At 38.9% G+C, this 25,415-nt stretch overlaps 1 protein-coding gene across 1 annotated transcript in view; it reads left to right on the forward strand.

The window, feature by feature from the left end:
* The window catches only part of LOC128482805 (ephrin type-A receptor 3-like), a 93,740-nt gene that overhangs the window by 5,917 nt on the left and 62,408 nt on the right, over nucleotides 1-25,415 (forward strand). Inside the window, exons 2-3 of the mRNA XM_053458719.1 lie at nucleotides 8,318-8,382; nucleotides 8,782-9,442. Coding sequence (XP_053314694.1) covers nucleotides 8,318-8,382; nucleotides 8,782-9,442 — 726 coding nt within the window. The remainder of the gene's footprint in view (nucleotides 1-8,317; nucleotides 8,383-8,781; nucleotides 9,443-25,415) is intronic.

Here is a 25,415-nt window from a genome sequence, read left to right on the forward strand (position 1 = left end):
ATCTCTGCTTCCAGATGTGCAGATATATTGTGTCATATATTTATATATAAATAGCTGCTTATTCAAAAATAAGATTCACCACTAGAATTATTACTAACTTCTACGTTATTATCCTTTGACACACAAGGTGAAGTATGAGTGTTCATGGCTTATAATATAAAAAAAGCCATTGCACATGTTTATTTTTTATATGAGAGAGCTGGATTCCATGTTTCCATTACATGAGTCAATGTCATCCTACCCTGTTATCAGATGCTGAGACAAATTAGTATCCACGCACGTCCTCTAATTGCAGGGACCTAGGTTCTCATGGGGCACGTAGAAGGAATTATAAAAAGCACCGTGATTGCAGTCTGCATGTTCAATGCCCAAATTGCCTTTTCAAAATGGTTTTGCATCCGCAATGACTGTGTAACCCTTTAGTTGCTTGTTTTATTTACCCTTTTAAACACCCTACATTATAAGACAACATGGTTGCATTTTAAATGATATTAAAAGATTTCAATTCAACAGATTAAATTATATAGTTTCCAGCAGATATGTGGTCCTGTTGTATTATTATTCCTAGGTCTGATCCAGGGCTGTAACCCCAGCCGCCCCAGGACCTACTTTGAGTACTCCACCTCCTGCATGTCATCGGTGATGAGCCCTGGGACATGACATCATACTACTCTGGGGTGTAAAGGGACCAGTTTCAAGGGTGATCTCTGATCTTCCCATTGAGCAGTGGCCCACCAGGGATTATTATTGCCCAGTAAAGCACCAGGCCCGCTTAGCCTAGAATATGCCATTGCATGTTTAACGTATAGATTTGTTTTATAGTCCTGCTGAAGAGTTGTACATTCGCAGCACACTGTTTGAGATCACTCAATGCTATGTGCATGTCCTTGAGTAGTGACAAGTGCATCGTGTACAGCGCACACTAGAGAAAGACAAAGGTCAAACAAGGGCAGAAATCTATTTGTTTTGGACTAGCTGGTTATGGCATACAGATGGAACTAAAATCCCTGCTTTGTAGATACATTTGCAGGTGACTTGTCCTCCTTTAACACCGAAATGCCTAGCAATGATATCAAGCAATGCACATGGAATTACCTGTGGCGATGTAGTCTGTGGATGACACGTCGCAGTCAGACTGTTATACCTACGCAGGTGTGACGTGAAATAAAGCACGCCTTGGGACTTGGGACTTCCACTCCGATGGGAACAAACAGGCAAACTGGGACATAGAATGACGGAAATTAACTTGTTCGGCACCAGAATACATTTACTCCCCGTCTAGAAGGAGCTCACGATGCATTAATTTAGTTTCGTCCACAGCATTATAATTTTGTCCATAACTTAATTATACGCATTTCTCTTTTAATATCGTAAACAGAGCAGAAGTAGTAGATTTTTTGGGGGACTTGGCCATGATGCCAATCACCCTCCACAGGAGCTTTGAGCCCTCCCAAACTTCAGATTAGGGTTTCTGCATTATACCACCCACCTGCCGCTGTCCTTCAAGCTGGAGGTATTAGGTGTGAAGTAGATAAAGGTAGATATTTTATAGCATAAGCAATAGAGAGGTGTGAGGATTTGGGAGGTAGGGGTGAGGGGTAGAGGGTCACAGGTTATATATTGTAAATGGTGGGGATGGTCAGCGAGTGTGTAGGTTGTAGTGGTAGAGCTTGCGATATGGTTGATGGTGTGGTTAGTAGTGGGGACATGTTCCTACGCCTGCGTGTCAAGCTTCCATACTTCCAGACTGAACGGTATGTTTTCCTGAGACTAGAACATTTGTGATGGTTGCCAAACCACATGTTTAGTACATGGAGAAACACCTACAGCACATTGACGCACAAGCGCTTGTACTGATCAGATACTATCTTGTGTCTTGAGGGGACCTCGTAAAACAAGATACACTTTGCCGCGTGCAGTCGATGGAAACAGAAATACTGACCCTTTCACCCGAATCTCTGCCGCTGTGACTGCACCAACAGAGGCCACTTGATCTGAGCACATATTAAATGACCTCTCAGTCGGCCAATATACAGATCTTATCGCCCTCTCCTCTTACACGACCTCCTCTCTGGGAATGGGCCGAGCGATGGGAATTCATCTAGCATCGTCACTGACGTAAAGAGGAGTTGGCTTCAGGCAGATAATTCCAAACGTCTCCCAGGGACCTGCTCAGCGCACTTCATTAACTCATTCCCTCCCAGGCATCTGCCGGACTCAATATCATCTAATCACAGTAAAAGCACATCTGTATTTGGTGCCAGCTTGTCTGCCATCGTGTTCTTTTACGGAAAGTAGGTATTTTCTCAAGGAAAAGAGTCTACAATAATTCCTTTCAAACTCTCTAAGTATATGTCTAAAGGCATTTTGATACTTAAACCCCTACATATAATGCAAATTATACATTTCAGCATAATGTATAGATTTATCCCATTTTGAGTGTTTTTGGTTGTTTCAGTAAATAAACAATAATGTGGGAGGCTTTCTTTTAATATAATTATTCTGAGCAAGAGAACATTTAGATGCTACAACTATAAACCACAAAGGGGGATGGAGGGCTTTGTCTGGCTGAGCATAATGGGTGTTGTGGAAGGTGGAGGCCACATGCTGCCCAGTATTGTGTGCCACTGTATTAAAGAAAAGGCTAAGAGTTAGAAAAAAAAAAGGCATTTTATGTTAATGGAGCCACGGCCCGAGCCCAATTCTACGATAACTAACTGAATAAACCTCTATTCGGGAGACAAGCCAATGAGATAAGATAATAAGAAACGTTTAGGCAATGTTCCTGTCTCCCTTGAAAATGTATATTTAATGAACATTACCAAATTTAAAATAAATAGATGTTATTTATTATATATGTAAAAAAGAGATTTTTAAATTAAGGTTGTTTTGTTGAATTGAAATGCGATATTAAAAAGGCTGACTTTATGACTCAGTTAAACAATAATCAGGTTATTTCTCCTTTACTAAAAAAGATAAAAATATTGTTACTTAAAGGGATGCAATTAAAATACAAAAAAACACAAAACTGTTACTTTCCATGTATATATAGTGTGTGTGTGTGTGTATATATATATATATATATATATATATATATATATATATATATATATATATACTACCATTCAAGAGTTTCGGGCTACTTAACTGTTCTCATGGAAATTTGTACAGGTTTTTTTTTTTAAACTCAAACTTAGCGAACACAACATGCCATTGGAACACAGGAGTGATGGGAGTTATATAGGGCCTCTGTATTCCTATGAAGATATTTCATTAAAAATCACTTCTACTTCAACAAAAACAAGGACGTTTCTAAGTGACCCCCCAAACTTTTAAATAGTAGTGTTTATATACCAAATGGTTTAAAATGTTGCTCTGTGTGTGAATGTGTATCTATATATAATTACAGTACCAGTATAACTTAACATGTGTTAATCTTATTGTCAAGTATTTATTTATGTCACTTTTAATGTTACTGTTATTTCTCACTCTCTCCCTATTCTATGGAATCTCCTGAGGCTCTATAGATCAATGTAATGTAATACAATCGCAGCAGTGGGAAGCATGAGAGACTTAAAGGAATTTATTTTAAACACAACTTATCAAATGGTTCCCACTCTATCATGATGCATGCATTTTGTCTTGTTCAGACTTTTTGGGGGGGAATGCATCTTATTTCTTGGAATGACCGTATTTGGTCGATTATAAGACAAGGTTTTTTTCAGAGGTCGTCTTTTAATCAGACCTCAAATAGAGGTCTGACTACAAGACTAATATCCAGGTCCCCCGCAGCGCTGCTGCTGGTGGACGTCTGTGCGATGCACGCATACAACCTACACTGCTTCTTCTTCTGGGGCTTCTATGACGGCAGCAGCAGCGGAGGTTGTCTGCGCGCATCGCGACAAGTCTAGGGTAGCACTGGTAAGAAAGAAAAATAGTTTACATGTGAATTAATATTAAAATTTTGGGGGGTCATCTTATAATCAGTGTCGTCTTATAATCGAGCAAATACGTTAATACTTTTATCTTTTTATACCATTCTTATGTGATTTGTTTTCCCACGGAGCCATAGAATTAATTTAAAGAAACATAACCTGTGTGTGTTTATTATACGGGCACCTGGCCATAAGCAGTACAATGCAAAAATCTAAAAACCATGGAAATAGAATGGGTGCTTTTCTTCCAGCAAATGACTGTTATTGACTGTGAAGCCACAAATGGTCAGTATTGTTCATTACAAGAGACACCAGCGGGGAATGTTCTCCTTCCTTTCCTTGCATTTTCTCTGTTCGTTTGAATGGAATATGAGTCATTCCAAAGAAGAAGAACGGGAGCAAGTCCACTGGGAAGGACAGTGATTTACCTGATTCCAGCCATGGCTTATGTGGTTTTATCAAAGTTATTTTAAAGTCTCTTCACGGAAGGCTAAGTTGGGATGAGCATAGTCCCGACGTGGAACTTTTCATCTCATACTATCCACAGCCAACTTCTCTTTTCTCTGAAAATCTTCACCAGGGTTCCTTGCCGTCTCAAACCTCAGCAAGAGCAGCGGAAAGGCATTTCTCTTCGATTCTCAGGAATTCAAGAATTTTGAGTTAGGTTCCTAATAAAATCAATGAGTACAGTAGAGTAACTGATGCCTTCACCGTGAAGGTTATTCTAATTACATTGTTACTAGGAAATAAACAAAAGGTGGCCAATGTATTATATATTGGCATATAGAAAATCAAATTTAGGACTTGTCCTTCATTTTATAACTCCTTGGACTCCAGCACAAGATATCCTTTGCACTCAGGTTGACCTTGGTACCTATTTGGTTAATATTTATTTACTGAATCTTATTACACACATATTGTGAATTTAAAATTACATATTAGTTGTTATAGAGAATATGCCTATATAATATCAGTGGCAATATATTGTCTTGGCATTTAGCAACTGATGGGGAATTCAGAATATTTGGATTTTAGGGCAGTACATCTTTAAAGTAAATGTTAGCATGTATGTCATTGGCTTCTAAATGCCACAATAATAAACACATATGGGTGACAGGATGCACTCTTTTACACTGGAGGGGGCTTATAAAAATGGTTTTGAATCTAGACCTGCAATATATAGTATTGAAAATACTTACTCTGGCGCTTCACCCAGAGACTCGGCGTAAAACTCAGCACTTCCCAGATATGCTTATTTTTGTGTCCTCACGCTCCTTCTCCATCCTCACCTTTACAAAGGCCGCCAAAAGGGGAGAATTAAATAATACGCCTTGCTGTAAACAAAAGTTTAGATGACTGCTCCCAGTAGGGGGACCATTTTGTTTCCAGGACACATACATTTTACATATAACTGGCCAGCCCAGAGAAAATGCTGCCCTGCAGTATGTGGGATCTATAACTAACTGTTCTGGAAAACATGGTGGATGTGGTCACCCTAGCTCCCAGCAGAATGCACATAAAGTAGGCAATGGTGCCATAACCCAGCACTTCCTATCTCGCAGTACAGAGAAACACAAGGGACCGATAACATAGATCTATGCTGATCTAGTACCGGTACTAAGGAACGCTCCATGGCTGGTTGCACAGCTTCTGCTCCTGATAGGAGGCATAATGGGGTTGTGACTGTGATAGGCAGCCCCCTTTGCACTACCACATACTGCACCCCCTTTTCTGGAGATTGAAAACATTAATCCAGAGCGCCAAGAGTGCCTAACCTACATTACCTACCTTCCTAACATTTTAAGATTGGGAAAGAGGGATGCTTTTTGTTTTAGGGGTGTGTGATGGGGGGGGCACAGTTTTTACAAATACCTTTTATGTAGCCATGTAAAATATTAAAAACCTTTTTTGCACAAGACATTCAAAAGAAGATGATACACAGTATATACGCAATTCCATTTATCAACTCATTTTCTGTCCACCGAATATTCTGAGCTTGTAGAAAATAGGGATAGAGCGGTTTGATTCCCAAAAAGTGCTTGTTCCTCCTAAAGAGGACCATTGGAAGGATTTTTTTAAATATAATACAAATATTACGTTTGAAAAACCCCATTTTGAATCAGAACCGAATATTCGTTTGTCTAATAATCAGCCGCTTGCAAAGAAAGCCATTTACGTGCTTCAAGCCCACGAAAAATATTGTGTGTGATTTGATATGGAAGTTTATTGTCGTCCCCATCAATATTCTAGATCTTTGTCCTTACAATAATACAGGGGAAGCGACCGCTGTTGTACTTAGTCATACAAGTCATATTCAGTTCCAGATTGGCCGTGATTCACTTGAACAAACGATTTGTTCTGCAATTAGCCTCTAGCTGGGGAGCTTATTAAACCCAGAGATCTCCGGGGATCTGAGGCTTAAGGTCAAGGAGAAAGTGTAAATTACTATCGCTGGTGGGTATGAAATGCTATTGCATCGTACTGGAAATGTACATGTATGGAGTGAAAGAGTCAATAGTAGTCTGTTATTTAAGCAAACACAAGCTGTGCCAGGCTATAGTCTGTTATTACTTTTAACCTTTACCAAGTCTGGCAGTGGCTGGACTCCAGGCATTTGCTGAATTAATGGAAGCAGCCGGCTGTCTAGAAGGAATACATCTAATACACATTAAAGAGAAAAATTAAAGAGAACATTTAACCATTTTTTTTTTTACGCTGGTAACTCTTGCTAATATGCAGCCGATATTTGATCGAATTTAGGAATAAAATGATAATGGTCGTGGGATGGTCTTAATAAATATTAATACTTGATTGAATTCATTTGTAAATAACTAAAATATGCTTTAATACAATTAAAGCCTTGATTATTAGTTTTTATACCATGTTTTAAAAAGCATGTATGATTAGAATATGTAATTATTATACAGAGACACGTAAATATACTGTATTCATATATTTACCTGTTGTTTCTGTAAGTCTAATTGTTATGTTTTATAGTACTTGTTATGTCCTTTTTACCCATTGTACAGCACTGTGGAATATGATGGCGCTATATAAATCAATAAATAATAATAACAATAATATTAATATTAATGATACTAATGATACTAATAATTTGCGCGTGGATGTATTGCATAAAACCCTATAATTTTAACCTTTTTTAGTGAGGATAAAGCTAGCAATAAAAAAAAGGCTCAGGTTTATAGATCCAAAGCATGGAATCTGAAAAGGGATACCTGGGAGGTTTAGTAACATGGCAATTTAGTTTGAAAAAAAGTCCTGAGTCCATCATCTCCAACCCTTTTACCTATCCTTCCTGGTTTTGATCCAAGAGGCAATCAGATTTCTCCCTGGATCAATAATCTCTAAACTATTAATTTATGTATTCTTCTTAAAATATCCAGACCCTATTTGAAGGCATCCACTGTAATTGATAACACCACTTCATTTAGCAGTGAATTCCATAACTTTATTGCCCTTACTGTAAAGAATCCCTTCCTATGAAATCCTTGCTCTTCCAGTCTCAGAGGATGACCTCTGGTTGTTTGCACATTTCCGTGGTTGAAGGGCTCTTTATATTGGCCTTGGACATATGTATACAATATTATAATATGATAACTAGTTATGTAACTGAGTTCGTAACTAGTACGAGGAATTGAGAAGATGAATAATGTACTTTTACAGTTTAACATTTAATCACATTATTTTTGTTATAAACATGGTGTTAAGATGTTTGCATCTGTAGAACATAATATATTTGTGCCAAGTAAACAGTCTGAGCTCTCATGCTAGAATTGCGGTTCTCTTCCTCCAGCCCTTTCATTGTTATTGAGAAGTTATATTTTTGCACTTCAACAAATATTTAACATTTTGCCACAATTTCATTGATAAGAAACAAGGTGACAGAGGCTAATGTTTCCTCCTTTTGGAGAGAGTCACATTTGAGGTTAAATTAAATTTGGGAGCAGTGGAAGGTATGGTGGGACTAATTCCAGTTTTAATGTACAACATGTTTTTATATCTTGGTGTGTAAGCAAATAATTTTGTGTATTTATGGTTATTATTCATTAATTGTATTTTAATTATAGGTTTATACTGTACCCAAGTAATCAATTGTAACAAAAATAGGTTTTTATTTAGGATGTTACATTAATACAGTGAAGTAAAAGAGACCCTGGAAAGTGGAACGAACACGGCAGAAAAAAAATTATATTGTGTTTTTTTTTTGTATTATTTAAATAAATGTACCCTATTTCCATAGGCTGTGCGTATTTCCAGCGTGTGGTGTTGCTTTTCGTGTCCTAGATCTATGCCGGTCAAATCATTCTTGCTTTCACCACCAGAAATCTATAAAGCTAATTCTCTTCTTCCTTTTCTTATAGTAACTTTGCTTGATTCTATGTCTGCGCATGGAGACCTGGGATGGGTGGCATACCCACCAGAAGGGGTTAGTAAACCTGATTTCACAATTCTCCTAATTCTTATGTTCCTTGGCCTGTTTACGATCGAGTAGCAAGATTCTGTCAGACAGCTATGGAAAAGTCTGTAGGAATACATTTCTTGGATATTTTGGTGTTGCTTTTTACAAATATAACGTATCCTCTTAACAGGTTGTTCTTGTAACCTAATTATATATGCTTTGCAATACGATATTCAAGATATGACATCACAAAAGCGACAGAAACTAAATGTAATTAGCATTTCTTAAGCTTATCAGCCTGATGTCATTGAAATAATTGAAATATGATTTATGGGCTAAATATGGGACGAGGCAAAGTTTAGGACTCTGCATAGATGTACTTGAGTTTGACAAAACTGGCTTTATTTCTCTTTGTGTTATTGGCAGTGGGAAGAAATTAGCGTAATGGATGAAAGAAATACACCTATGAGAACATATCAGGTTTGTAACGTTCTAGAAGTCAGTCAGAATAACTGGCTGAGAACCAGCTGGATTCCAAGAGGAGGAGCGCAACGCGTCTACATCGAAATTAAGTTTACTCTTCGCGATTGCAATAGTCTCCCTGGAGTATCAGGAACTTGTAAGGAGACCTTTAATATGTACTATTATGAATCCAACAACAACAACCTGTGGTTCATTAAGGAGAATCAGTATCTTAAGATTGACACCATAGCGGCGGATGAAAGCTTCACTCAAGTGGATGTTGGAGACAGAGTCATGAAGTTGAACACAGAAGTAAGAGATATCAGTAACTTGTTTAAGAAGGGATTCTATTTGGCTTTTCAAGATGTCGGCGCTTGTATCGCTCTAGTTTCTGTAAGGGTCTTCTACAAAAAATGTCCCATGACAATCCGCAACCTTGCCCAGTTCTCGGATACCGTCACTGGAGGTGACTCGGCGCTGGTGGAAGTAAAGGGATCTTGTGTGAACAACTCGGTGGAGTTTGATGTTCCCAAGATGTACTGCAGTGCCGATGGCGGTTGGCTGGTGCCTATAGGCCGCTGCGCATGCAAGCCTGGATATGAAGAGAAAAAAGATACCTGCCATTGTAAGTACATTTTTTTGTTTGCTCCATTTCTGGCATTTCTGAAAAAGTACTTAAAAATTGAGTTTCTATGTAAAAATATAAAGCGATGCATGTTTCTTAGATGCCATTTAAAGGATTAAAGGTTAAGACTGGTTGCAATCGCTGTGATTTCAAACAGCTGTTGCATTCAGTGTGTCCATATAGCCTACACTATATGAATGGTTATTTTGTGTAGGGGTTAACTAATTCTATAATCGACCATGTTATAGAGATATCGCAACAATGCGTTAAACACATATAATTGTTGCTGGGATTTATTTACAATGTCGAACAAACACCAGAATAATGAGTTGTATCTGAAACTCAACCAAATCTCTGTAACCAGGGTAGTTATGGAAAATAATGCTTTTATGGGATCATTTTTTTTGGCTGCTAGCATTAGGTCATAAAACAACATCGTTACAAGTATACAGATGCATAAAATGCTTTACAACATGGTTTCTTGACTTTTTTTAAAGTTCCCTACCTAAAAGGTTTTTTTCAGCCAAATTCCTCCAGGACCATTTTCTGACTCATATGCCTAATGGTATAGTTTTGCAAGAAATGCCATTAAATGTTATTCTACATAATTATTCATCCCATGGTCTACCAGTTGTAAGATAGGTAAACATACCGCAGGTAAAGAAATTCTGCCTGCGCAGACATTGAGGGATTTGCGGACTTATGTTTGTGGATACACACTTGCCTCAGACAGCGAGCGCTTCCATCTTCCATCAGTAATTAATAGTGTCTATTGGCTGAGGAGAAAAAGAATGCATTAAAAGGGATGCCGCTTCTTTTAATAATGCATAAACATTATATTTTAACACAAGTTACATGACTGGATAAATAAAAGCAAACAGACAACGTCGAAAGAGCATGGTTGTTTACAGCCATCAGGAAACGGGCCCTGTCGTCTAAACACTGTTTACAACCTTTGCCAGCCGATCATGTAACGTGTATGTGATAATCAACACATAAATGACAAATCTAGTGTAGTCTGTATGGAGGTTTCAAGGAGGATTGAGAGATAATGTGTGTTCAGATGATGGATATACGTTACCTTGGTACTGGCGGACTTTCTGAGGTATATAACAGCACTTGCTATCTTTGGCATCTGTTGGGGTACCACTAATGGACTCAGGCGTGGAGATGGTGCTTTATGGAAGTATGTGGCTTCCAATGGCAGGCTGTACACAGCTAAAAATGGGTTTTACCAAAGACTTTGGTAAAGCTGAGACAGTCCCACCTAATCAGAGACACTCGGGTGATATGTCAGAGGTATAGTAATATCATCTAATCCAGAGATAGGCCGGGTTTGCAGATTACCTGAAGTTACCTGTCCCCGGTCCTTGCACCAGTTCCTTCTCTACCTGTTATACTCATCTATAACATATTCAGTTTATTCAGATTACAGTCCCCCTTCCTCTCACCACCCTCTATCCGTTTCACTTTTCAGTAACGGTACGGGTTTATAATAATGTTTACTGTAAGATTCTCCCTATGAGGTCTCGAGTAGTTCCAAAGAATGAAGAAATAACCCAATTCTGACAAAAATCCACACGATTTCGACAATTAGCCTCCGGCACTTTTGTATGGTTTGTTCTCGGAATTATACACAGAAGGAAATCATTCTTTTTAAAAAGTATTGAAATCAGTTAATAATTGGATGAAACGAAATCTTAAAGTTGAGGTAAGAGGAGAGTGTAATTGATACCTGCCTGGAAAAGCACTCGGAACAATTGATTTATTTGACTAAAATGTAGTGTACTTCCATATCCATTACGGCAAATTATAACGTGCAGGCTGTGCAGATCCCAATTCTATATTTCAGAGGCCAAGTTCGAGTAATTCAGAAACTGAGCTGAGATCTGAATTCTGTATTAAGAGCGTTTACAAAGTTTTGCTATATTAGATTAGTATAATTTACCCTATGTATTTTGTTTTGTAGTAATGTAGTTTATCCCTACCAGTTCTCAACTGACCCAGTTTCTAAGGAGCAGATAATCCTGGCGCCAGCTGGATAGACTGACTAAGGTTCGCAGAAATTGGAAATCTCTTAAGCAAAATAACAAAAAATAAGAAAACAATGTACTATGGCTCCAATGGACACGTTAATGCATAAGACACCTGTGTGGCCCCTTTTAATTTCTCAGTCTCCTCCTTACAAATGCCTGTTTGTCTCATTTTCCAACCCCCCCCCCTCAGCTAAATGGTGTTTGGCCAAAAACATCTTCATACATGTGATATATTTATGTTATAGCTCTACCGCTGGCTCAGCATGCGCTACACTCAGGCCCCTGTGCCAGTGACGCACTCTGTCCTAGGTTGACTAGGCCTAGGGTGGCAGGTCTTGAGGGGCGAGAGTCTCCTTGCTGCCAAGCCAGAGGACAGATCAACCTCTGGGTTGCTCAATTAGCCGGTCAATGGGGAGATCTTTGATCTTCTCAACCAGCCCGTTTATACTATGGCGGCTGTGCCAAATCAGTACAGCACCCATAGTCTGAACGAGGAGGGGGGCAGCAGACGGTAAATGCATCACTGCCCTGTGCACATGTACAGAAAGCCCATTGATTTCAGTGGAAGTGCCTTCCTGTTACCAATCAGTGTCAAGAAACATCGTGACCTTAGTATCGTCAACTTCGGCCCCATTCCCCAAATAAGACACATAGACAATGCATGTAATTAAAATTGTTTTATTGTTCGATTTTGGATAAATTTGGCCACGGTCAAAATCCCAGTATTATCCCCAACCGTGACACTCATTATCATATTTCTTAAACGTTATAAACCACGTTATAAACCATATAACACCGTACATCTATAGGGCTGGTAAGGGCGTAACAAACCACGTCACCTGTAGAGGCTGCCGGCGTCCAAAGCCCAGCAACCACACGTCACCCAACGTATCACCTGAGCAAGGCGCCCAGGGAGTGTTCTGCACTTCCGCCCTGAGGCATGTGCACCACGAGTACAACCATACCTTAGATAGTTGTCTCAAGCACTGAACCAGCCAACCACATATTAACAATGACCAAAATATAAACACCAACCGCCACATAAGACGATATAACAAAATAAAAAGAGGGAAGGGAGGGTGGGAATTTCGCCTACTTAAAAAACCTACAAGCTCATCTGTGAGCAGGTCCCCAAATTTATTTAGTTGATGACACCCAGTGCCCTCCCCTTCTTCCTGTTCCTGAACATTCAGAGTGTGGGGGCAAAAGTTCACACAGGGGCCAAGTAGTCACAGAGGATGTATGTATCTAACCAATATTTTAACCCCTTGTTAGGTCATGGGGTGCTCCTCGTTCCTTCCCCGGTCATGGTGCCCCTACACCTATTTCTTGCTCCGGGGCTGGTCTGACCATGAAAGAGGAGCACAGCTTCAGGGCTGCAGCTTCTACCTTAGTTAAATTAGTTAAACTTTATTTTGTTATTTTTTTTAAGAAGGCTATTAAAGTACCCACAGAGAATTACCAATTATAGTAAATATTCAAGTTGTTAGAAGTAACTGTGCATCACCTTATTGAAGTTTTTTGGATCTTAATGTTGAAGCCCCAACTTTGTAGAGCTTGCTCCAGCTGCTGCAAACAGCTGTGGTGTAATATATAATCTATACAATCAGTGCCATCTAGGAGAGCCTATAACTGTGATGGTCATCATGTTCCCATTCTGTCTGTGTGATCCATAAGGTTTAATACATTACAGCCCTGATTTAATTAATAGTGTCTTCTACCCCGACACTTTTTTCCCTCTTTGTAGTCTCCACGTTCATTGTCTCATCCCTTTCACGTCGTTTCTCCTCCATTAATATCAATATCCCTCACTTTAGTTCCCTGCTCTTATATACCACTGATTACAACCCCAAAACTTCAAAATGCCCTGTTGTGGCAGTTCTACCCTGGCGGAGGATGATGTACACACTTTGTCAGCAGATGTCCATGATGTTGACTAGTTATATCCCAAGTATGAACAGATTGAAATTGCATAGATCATGTTTCTATTGTGACTGAGATTCTTGCTTTGCTTAGACGCTGCTGGCACTCAGAAGGTTGATGCACATTACCCACATCTATATGCCCACTCACAATGGGATGCTGGTGGAGATATTGCAGGTGTCTTTAATGCCCCAGTAATGCTGAACAATGTTATTAAAACTGCAAGCCCCTGGAAACCAGAAAGATACAAAGATTTATTGAAACATTAGTGATAGACCAAAAATGCTATTTTTAAGCAGATATTGCTGTGGTCCTGGATTTCTTTCCCAAAGCGAACATGAACCTTTTGTCTAATGATTTTCTGATTCAGGGAAAATAAGACAAGTGTTCAAATATTCGGAAACGGCACAGCAAGCTCTTTATGGCAGACGTAAAATAGATTAGCCGCTGAAACCTTTGAAAAGACTGCCGTATATTCTGTGCAAACAGTCAGTATAGGTTTGGTGGTTAACTCGGACTCTCCCACAGTGATGGATTCCGCTATAGGGCATTCCCCACCCTGCCTCGCAGTGCATAATGCATAGCCAGCCATGTGTGTGCGAACGCAGGCGTTTTTCCAGGGCTGAGCGGTGACGTCCTTTTCTTACAGGAAAGCGAACGATCTATCAGATGCTAACACTGCAGCCCTTCTCTGTCCCGATTCTAAACCATGAATAATTTACAGAGATTGCAAACCTAAGTTGAGTTTGTAGAATCTCCATTGGGATTCACTACCTTCAAGCTTGAAGTGGTGACCTTACAGCTAAAAGCAGCTGGCATTAACCCTGCCTGGCTGCACATAAACTGCGCTCTTAAACATACAATCAAAAGTAGGACAAAATCCTGCCAGCTCCATAGATTTATGAGTCCTGGGTGTATGTCGATTAAATGCAGTAATTGCTGCTACGGAGACAAAACACTAACCCTTCTCTAAAAGCACATCAGTTTTTTGTGAGAGAGAGATGTGCGTTGTACAGTATTGTATTCCTATCTGGCACTGAAAGGGTTAAAATATGTTACTGTTTCTATGTGGAATCTAAAGCTGATGTTCCATTTGTGGGAGAGATGGTATTTAAAAGGTATACCCCAATCACTACTACCAACGTCTACCTCTCCAGTGGTTGACTGGAGTTCCCATTGAACGAGCCTTACCCTGTGCCCAGTAGATGAATGCATCCCTCTACTAAATGGCCCCCAACAAACGCTTGAGGGGAAGCAAAACCTCTATAATATAAACACCGTTAAATTTAATTCACCTTCAAATATGATCACATTTACTTGGCTCAGGACACATATTGTAAGACGCATGAATATAATTTTGATAACTGGTCTGTTTTCATTACTTAACCTTAGCCAATTCATCTTATAGGGTCAGTGGGGAAGAAATGAAACATATTGAGCATTAGCCCTCCACATCTGAAAGGGTTAATTATGTTCCAGCAACAAACACAGAATGATTCATGTTAGACAATTTGCTGAGGTAGAGTCTAGTTGACAGCTAAAGTCTGTGAAGATAGGGTTACTTTATTCTGTCTTCTGGTCCGTGGACAGACTGTCACAAACTGCCGCTTTTTCACATTGGATGAGTGTCATTGACTGGATCTCAGCTGACATATAGGAAGCAGACCAATTAGAAGAAGTATTGATCTGTTGAATATCCAGCTTCTGCTGTGAAATAAAGGGAATGTCTGTCCTAAAGCCCTGACTATACTGATTATAATGCACAGGGTGCTGCCATTGCGTGCGTCTTCGGAAAAGCCAAGATATAATCTACCCGTACCAAGCCTATGACTCTCTGGCGTGAATCCTCCTCTTTTTCCCACTGCTCCTTTCAGTCTATGCTAACAATTCCTTCTCTCCTCAAATTGCATTAAGTTGCCCTGATATAAAATACTAAAATATAGACCACCTTGTTGCATGACTCTCTCAGTCTCGTCCTCTGACATCACATGCTAATTCCAGGAGACTTCCAAGTGCTGTCCCTCACCTCATCCTTTGTTCTCACACAGTGGACCACTTACCCCAAGTGAGATCCTTTCTCACCTCTGTACTATTTCCCAATTTTCCAAAATACTCTTCTCTAGGTCCCTAACTTTCAGCCTTGAAATACACCCCTTCCCACCCATGCTTCACCTAAAGGGCTGCAAAACCACACACAAACCCCCATGACCTTAACCCACAACAACTTACTAAGTCACTTGACTCCTTCTTCCCAGCATCTTTACTTCCCCATGTTCTGATGTTGACATTGCCTGGTGCAGCCATATACTAGCTTAAGACCTTGTTGAGGTTGCCTCTTCTAACTACCAGAGAATTTCCCTTCTGCCCTTAGCCTCCAGTCTGCTGGAATGATTAGTTTATATTTACCCCTCTTATTTAACGTCTTAGTTGCCCTTTTGCAATCTACTTCTTAGCCTGCAGTGATGGTTTTCACAGTGGGTAAGTATCACTGATCAGGTGAAATACAGAAAAATGATGAATCTGTTAAATATCTATTTTATACTTTGCAAAAAGGCAGCATTCCATCCGGAGTCTTAAATACGGATGCTACTTATTGATTATGATATGCAACTGATTCTGAACATATGAATATGGAGAGAAATCTATAAACAATCAAGGATGTCTAGACAATATGTATATGTATATATGTATGTCAAGTCGATAATATACAACTGTGCATTGGAAAGCTACATTAAGGAAAAGAAAATTCTACCAATTAAATTTTCTGTGTACGTTCCCCAAAGTAGTGCATCAAATAGATTAGAATAAGAAATTAAATTCTGAAACATTTGCCATTGTGAATATTTTGATGAGAAAGGAACTACATACAGAAATGCAGATTTCCCTATATCAGCATCATATGTTCTTTGCCATTTACACAATGCTCTTGTGGCACTGCATGGACTGAGCCGGGGACAGACAATGAGATTTGTATGGCGAGTCAGACTGGACTCTCCCATAGAAGAAATTAACGTCTGGATGCTTATGAGGATCAAAGTACTAAATTTGAGTTGACTCAAAACCCTCCGCTTTTGATAAGCCACACCAAATAAGACATTGGGTTTGAGTGCCGGATCATCCGAATGTAAGAAACAGATGTTTTAGGTGATGTTTTTACTGCCCACGTTTTTTTTTACTCATAAGGACACGAGGATGCACAAGAATACAAAAAACACTATAGTGGAGGCTCAGTTAAAATCACAAGCCATGCCATGTCAGAAGTTCCGCTAAAGCCCTTATTGACAAGTCCTTATAGCTCTATATAAATGGTAGGAGCTAAAAAAAACAAACAGAAAAAAGCTAACGACTTAATCATGCAAAATTTTTTCTGTTAATGATTTAGTGAATTATTTTTCTTCAGTGCAGTTTTTCTTCGGTTGACATTAAGGAATTGGTTAGTACCAACAGGAGAAGTCCCAGTTCCCATGTTCCTTCTGTGAGGTTGGATGGTGTAAAACACCAGAAGGAATATCACAACTATATATTTCTAATACACTGATGGGAGATGCCAAGTCATTTCCATATGTTATGTCATTTGAGTGGAAGCTACAGTAATAATACGGTCAGATTGTAATTTCTACTTGTGGCTTATTTATTCAACTTGCTGCTCCATTATCTTAACAAGAAAATGCCTTGAGAATTGATGAATGATTATAGCCCTCATATTTTCAGTAGTCTGTAGGACTTAGTACGCTTCATTAGATTAATATTACTGCATTAAAAGTTATCACAGCCTACAAATTATCCTCTCCTTCACAGAGAAATATAATTACAAACACACTTCCAGAAATAAAATTTTAAAAAGTACACTTATACTCGTGAGGCACGTATCTCAATAACATCTGAGTTTATGAACTTGAAGACGTCACGAAAGGCCATCAAATTTAATTGCTGTTCCGGCATGAGCTTAAAAATACTAGAAATGCTATTTTGGTGAGAAAATAATGTCTTGTTGCTAGTTGTAGCTGGACATTCTGCTATCTTTATTAATCAAATATCCATCCATTGGAACACAGTTTACGTAGAAAGTAATTATTACAAGGTGTGTCTGGGTTCCATCGGTTCTGTTCAATATGCGTAATAGCCTCTTAAATAAAATTTTAATATACTTACCATTCTCTTATTATACTATCCGTGGCACTATTACAAATGATTATCTTTATTATTTTTTAATATAACCCCATCATATTTTTCACACAAATATAATCACATTAAATAAGGGCTCCAGACACTCAAGGGTTCCAGCTCCGGCAGATTTATTGAAGGACAACAGCAACAACGTTTCGACCTCACAATGAGGTCTTTATCAAGTTATATAATCACAGACACGTTTAAGGTCGCTGGAACAATTAAAGACAACATGTTCATTCACCATGCATCATACAGGGCCAGCCAAGTTCTTCCGGTAGCAGAATCTCTTGCTAAATACATTTTGTGAATTTCACAGGGTGCTTTATCCTATATTTCCGCTATTATATGATAAGTACATATGATGGCTGGAGTGTCCCTTTAATGTCGCGTCATTAATTTCAAAGTCCAGAACTAAAGAAACAGACAAACATAACGTCAAGCTAAATGTATAACAGGAATCCATCAAAAAACATTGTGACCTAGAATAGGAATATTGTAAAAATTACAGAATACACTGGTGACATAAACACTGCTTGAATAAAAATAATGTTTTTTAACATTAAGGTACTTTATTTGTGACGTTGATCAGTTTTATTACCTAGTGATTTTAGAAAACCAAATAAATGTAAATAGTTCTGTATGACTGGATATGTTGTGCTTTATGCCTGGTATTGTGCCAGGGATTTTTATTCTAGCTTTCCCCGGTCTGCTCCCAGAGATGCTCTCGGTTGTGTTTCTATGGAGAAGAAGCTCCAGTTTCCTCCCTGATCGTGATGCGCTCTGACAGTGCAGGTGGCTCTGCGGTCCCTCTGCAGCTGCTTAGTCTCACAGTTACAGATAAGAAACTTCTAAGGAGCACCTGTACATGTAAGGGCAGCGTACACCTGAGAGCAGAGGAATACGGAAAATAGAAATAAGCCCGCGTTCCCTAATTTCCCGTACATGACACATTCTGCCTTAAAACAAACCATGGTTACATGTCTATATACATTTTTTTTCAATTTGTCCTTGTACAATAAAGGGATATATTCCATTGCCACTATCCAATATGGCAATCCATTATTTAGTATTTGTTATTAAATTAAATATTAAATTATATTTTTGCATTTTATATTAATATTATTATTATCTTTTATTTATATAGCGCCAACAAGCTATGCAGCACTTGTTACAGTCCATACATGACAAAACTAGAATTGACAGATTAAGACAAACCGATACATTAGGTAGAGAGGGCCCGGCTCAGAAGCTTACACTCTAGAGAAGTTTAGAGATTACTTCTTTCATTAAAACATCTTGTGTGAGGCAAGATTTTAAAAAATAGCTTGCACCGTTTGCGCTGGATGGTAATTTCACTTACTGGCTTTGTCTTTCGCCAACGCAAGAACAGGGAAAGAAGACTGCATTGGCCCTCGGACGTGCTAGTGATGAGTGTGCCCCTGGCTGGCCATCTCTGGGATGCAGAGCCGGCCTTAGGTGTTCTGGTGCCCTGTGCGGACTACTCCTCTGGCGCCCCCCCATCCCAAAAATAGGAAGGAAAAAAATCTTGTAACAAAACTCCCCTTTCTCACTATCTATCCCACTTTATCACTATCTACCACCTCTGCCCCTTCTCACTACCTTCCCCCCTCTGCCCCTTCTCACTATCTACCACCTCTTCCCCTGCCCGGGACATAAATTAAAACATTGTTTTGTTTTGTTTTAACTTTATTTAACATCCTCCATGTTAAATAAAGTTACAAAAAAACTTTATTTAACATGGAGGATGTTAAATAAAGTAAAAAAACAAAAACACAATGTTTTAATTTAAGTCCCGGGCAGGCGCCCCTGTTGCCATGGCGCCCTGTGCAGCTGCACAGGTCGCAGACCCCTAAGGCCGGCCCTGCTGGGATGTGAGGGGAAACACAACTCTTTCACCTTAAAAATACACTGCATTTTCTTGAATCTGGTTTTGTAGATTGTATTAAAATCACTGTATTGATAAATTGCAGACATTCACACTGATGATGTACAGGGTTAGACGTATTCCTTTTATTTTCAAATATATGCAGAAAAGTTCATCTTAGAAGAGCAATTTCTGAATACTAAAGTATGTTTCGGAGCAACAAAATTGTATAGAAGGATTGAATATTTCAATAAGGTGTATATCACACAGTAAGACACAGACACACAGACACACGTGGCAAGACATGGTATGCAAAACAAACAAGATAGAATAAAAACATAGAGACACACAGCAGAGACATGCCAAATGTGGTATCTCAAATCATGGACATAGCATCTTTATGATACAGCACTTACGGCTGAAGCACTACAAGGCTTGTCCTCTACTACATGGTTTCAGACCTATATTCTGTCCCTGCATAATGGCATCATTTCCCTTCAAAAATAAAGCTGCTGTTGAAAACGCACCATATATTCCCGTCCTGATTTATTGATTTGTTAATTGGGCTTCTCTATTCTTGTGTCCAAATTGTGTCACCTGTCAAAGCTGCCAAGAGCATAAGGTACTCCAAGCCAAGGCTTCATCCTTGCGTAAGAGCGATTTCCCATAGAAGAGACTCAAAAATGTGTTGTACCCCAGTAGAGACAGGTACACGTAAAGATAGTTCACATGACATATGGGCACTTCATATCATGGGCTTCCCCTTTTCACTACTTCACACCCGATAACACCGAAAGTGTCATCAGAATGTTTTTGACATGATTTATTGCATCTTTATTTTAACACAGGTGGTACGCAAATACTGAAAATTGGCATTTGTATAAAATATTCCCATTTTAGAATGTGGTCAGAGAACTTTGTTTTCACACAACAGTGAAAAAGACTTCCTTATATGTTTTTGTCTCATCAGAATCTAGTTAATGTTCTGACCAAACAAATTTAGAAAAATGCCTGCGCAGGAAGCAGTCAGCAGGTTATCTGCTCGTGCTTTGAGCCTTTGTCTTCCCCGGCCTCCGCTTATTGAGTTGTCATGATATCTTGACAAGCTTCTATTATTCTCTTCTCTGCGGGGATGTGGAAAGTCTAATAGAGGCAACGAATTGTGTGTGGAAATCTGAAGGCTGGTTATTCATGTGTTATGGAGAGCACAAAACGTGCCTGGGATCTATGGGGAGAGATTGTGTTTTAATATAAAAGAGACAGTCCTCCGTGATGTGACATGCTTGGCCGCCATCCACATACCTTGAGGAGCAAGGCTTTTGACAACGAGATACACTAGGTTTATTTCTTTGTGCTGTGGGCCAGTATCTTTCAGAATCTGCTGCCTCGTAGGGATAAATAAAGATTATCCAACGCGCGTTATAAAAAGTAATTTGTTCGTTCCTTTAGGAAATATCATAACTGCAGAAATGTGCTAATATGAGCAGAATACATCGGGAGTAAATAAGCGTAGCTTTGTGAGGAATGTTGTACAAAACATGACAGCATTTTACAGTCTACAGGTGTGTGGAATAAATGGGTTAAGTCATGAAAAACTCCTAAATACCCAAGGTATGAAGTCTATCCAATGCAGTGAGGTGAACGATAAAAATCACCCAAAGGATGCCAGTTGTAAAAATAGATTATTTACCATTTAGTACCGTCCAGAGTTGTCAAGCACAGCCACAGATCCACATATTCGGGCCACTCAAAAAACAAGAAAATATGAATAAAATGAGCGTCAGAAGGGAAGGACTTCTAAAAACAAACCCTGGTTATGTGGGAATCTGTTTATATACGCCGGTAAACCATTGGCACAAAGCGGTTAAAGGCATTGAATTCTCCACATGAGACCATATGACGTTTTAGTGAGCACATCATGGGAGTCATAGTCAATAACAGCAGGAGTGCCGAAGGGCCATCACTTTCGCGTAACTATATATGTACACGGGCAAACGTCAATATGTGGATATTTAAATAAACAATGTATTTTTACTTACTGCTTTCCTTGCTAAGCCATAGGCGGAAAGTGAGTTGAAATAAAACATATTTCCAACTTTTCCAGCTACATGTTAGGAGTCTTCTGCCCCTGACCCGATACTCTGATGGGAAAACCCCAGAGAATTCCTCCTGTCATGGCAGCCCTGTATAATCAAGTAGATTAGATTATAGGAGGTAGCTGGAAACAAGTGTTGCCAGCTGAGTGTATACTTTGTATGTTTTGGACAAAGCTAGAATTAAGTATCATATATGCATTGATATAACTGTGAATTAAAGGTGTTGTTCCTACTCTTTTGTAACTAAATGCTGCATTACAAACTACATACACTCGTCTTATGAGCGGTGCCATCGTACACATGAATGCTCAAGCCTTGTTGTTTTCATATGATAAAACAAAAAAAAAGACAGATATGTCAAGTTTTATTTGCTTATCATACCGGACAGTGCAGTTAATGTTTTGTATAATCGGAACAGAAAAAATCTCTCCTTCACTCTAATTAGTTTACTCTATTGAGGGCTGAGAGAGAAAATCATTACCGAAACTGAAAAATGCTAAATCAAATGTATTGGGTCTATTTTCTGTTATTTTTTCTACATGTTATAATCGCTATTTAATTGTATCAATTTAGTAGGCCATCGGATCCAACAGGTTGTTAACTGTGACCTTTCCCTCTAGAAATAAGTACGCCTTAAGACGGGATAAAGCACTCATGTACAAGCCATTCTTGGAAAGAATTGAATTGGTGCGATAAACCAATTCCATGAATAATAGTTTATGACCAATTAGGTCAATATCTGTGATGTCACAGGCTGTCAGGAAAGGGTTCATTTGAGTGACTCCTCACTAAGAGGTCCTGCTACACTATGTTTATATTTTTTATATTTTTTATATATGTATATACATTATAATAGTGTAGATACTTATTTCTGAATGAAGCAATGAATTTTCTATGTCAAGAACTAATAGTGGTTAACCCTAAAATATCCAGGGATGGTTAGGTAATTCAGTTAAATTTCCGCATCTGGATGTTTGCAAAAGCTATAAATAACATGTATATGTATTATAGGATGTATATTATTATTTCTATCTCCTTTATTTTAGATTCTAGTATTGTGCAAACAATTAACTATTTAAACTGGACTTTACAATAAAAAAGACGGCATTCAGAAATAATGGACACTACTTTGGAACATATTTTGGAACGCAAAGGGTTACTACCTGGAAACAAGAAAATTTGTGTTCATCTAATTGAAACAAAGGAGGCGTGAAGACTTTAGACCAATAGAAGAACAGATTGGATGATTTAAGGAGAGGGCGGGCAAGGGTTTTTAGTTTATATTTTGTTAACTCATGCTTCTTGATGTATTATAACTAGTCCCTGATGAAGTCAACATATGACGAAACGCGTTGGACTTAGTTTCTTAAAACATTAAGCATTTTTAATGGGCTATTTTAAATAAAGAACTTTTGGAAGATACCCTGCCTGCCTACCATCCGTTTGTATCCAGCAGATGACCGGTTTTTAAAACTTTGAGGTGGTTTTAAAAAGTTCCAGTAAATCTTCAGGATTCCTAAGATACAGGCTATCTTTAAGGCGCAGTTCCTACTACAATCTTGTGAGTGTGGCACAACTAGTGGGGGCTGTTTTAAACCTTTTAAACGTTATTGCACCATTTGTGGTTTTTATTCTCTTTACAGAGTATTTTTAAAGCTGTATCCCCAGAATTTGTTCTGTTTTATCCATACACTATGTGACCATTTATACTCTGCTTAACTCTGCTTTTCAACAGACCTCATAATTTCTTATATCTAATACTATCTTAAACAATGGATCATAATGCTATAATAATAGCTGTGTGTGAAAAACTACTGTTTGGATTATTGTTTGGTAATTTGATGATTATGGTAACATTTCACTAACATGTGAATAAAACAGGCTACCTGTAGCACCCCTGTTTAGCAGATAAAAGCGAGATCACTGATCTCCCCAGTCGTACCACTATCAGTATGTATACCTGTGCCCAGACCCGGTCTTAGGGGTGTATGATATGTGCACTGACGCTGACGGGAGTAGGCAGGCAGACTTTCACGCTCTCTGCACGTACGGGGAAGTAAAAACGAGGGAGCAGGGGCAGCAAGGTGTCCATAAATGGATAACGGTGTCAGCCACCCTGCTAGCTCACTCCAGAGGCGGACTGGACTGACCGCGGCTAGAGGAACAGGGCTGGTTGGGGAGATCATTCATCTCTCTCTAACTGCCCCAAAATAAAGGAAACAAAGGAAACATGATATTACTGATATTACTGATAATAAATTGCAGGTTAAGAAAAGTTTCCGAAGATTACCACTTCTTTTACAAAAATAATTGTACATTTTAACATATTTGTGTATGCCTATGACTATTCTTCCACCTCCGTTCTCCCATGAAGTCACATATACTCAAAAATATAGATTCTCCTAATGTATCCCTATTGTTCTTGCTATGGAAAGCAGTGACAGTTTGGTTCTTGTGCCCTGACGAGTGCCAACCGTATACGCAGATATATTTTACTTGTTTAATGGATTAACTATACTGTTTTTCTACTGCACTCAATCATATCTGAATAAATGATTTATCAGCTGAAGGACCTAGAATACGAAGCTGGCGTCATTAAATTTGCTTTGCTGTGAATTTTCAGCTGTCATATAAACCCGGAAAGTACATGGTTATAAAACAGAGAAGTCTGGGTCTTCAATTCAGTTTGTCATATTACATTAACGAGGCAGACTGTCGGACTGATGATTTACATAACATTTCCAATAAGTACTGTGTGGAAGCCATTCTCGCCGTTTCATCTTAGAGCGAGGGCACTGGCAACAAATGAACGTATATTATTACCGTATGTGTGTATAGGGCTAGAACGTCCCAAAAAAACAGTTTTATTTCGATAAACTTAGGTAGATTCCATGCCTTGCACTCGGCTTATGATCCCTGACTCCTCACCAAGGGTCTAGCAATTACTATATCCAGAGCTCCTGAGCCCTTTATGTATAATGGGCTCTTGTGCTTCCTTGTAGAATGAATAAAGGAGCACATCGCGTGCCAAAAGGGATATTGCTGTATTGATTATACTTAGAAGTCCGCTCTTCAGATGTTTCCATTTGGAGATGTTTATGTGAGTCTACATCTAGTCACGACAAATTGTTTTTTTGCTCACTTGTGCCTTTACAGAGAAAAAAAATATCTCCATCGTCATGCCCGTCCAAGAAGGGCACTCTAAAACTGAAATGCGAGGAACGTTTCCTCTACATGAGGGAACCAACAGCCCTAGCGATGTGTGGTGGCCTTCTAGGGCCTCATCAGCGCATGCCGCTGTTAAATATAAAATACTGTACAGTACTGAACCATTGAGAGACATGGGGTCATTGAGTGGATGTACTGGTGCAGTAGGATTGATTTTAGACAATAAAAACATAGTAATCCATATAGGTTATTAGACAGATGAAGTCCTGAAGCCAGAAAGGTAATTATGTGGATACTTGGGTATAAGAAATGCTAGACTATTGTTTACCAATAATACAGCAGGATTGATTAAGACAGAGACTTAGACATGGAGCCATGTCTATAAAATGTGACATGGAATCAGATTTACTGAAGACATTAAGTTGTAATAAATGCTTAGTCCATTCCTATACTTATCTTGAAGAGAAACACTTTCTTAGTTAAAATAACATCAAAAAAGTTAACCATCACATTCACTTTGAGCGCCTCCTAGAATATAGTTAAATCCTTTGTAGGTCAACATAGATACTTGCTCTCACACAATTATAATCTGTTAAATGTGACATACGTGACATACTTATTTGGCCTGATATGGTTCTGACCCCAGGGGTCCTCTTCCTCATGCTGGGCAACCTGGTTCTACCAAAGATATAAGG

The sequence above is a fragment of the Spea bombifrons genome, chromosome 3, assembly GCF_027358695.1.
Source record: "Spea bombifrons isolate aSpeBom1 chromosome 3, aSpeBom1.2.pri, whole genome shotgun sequence".
NCBI lineage: Eukaryota > Metazoa > Chordata > Amphibia > Anura > Pelobatidae > Spea > Spea bombifrons.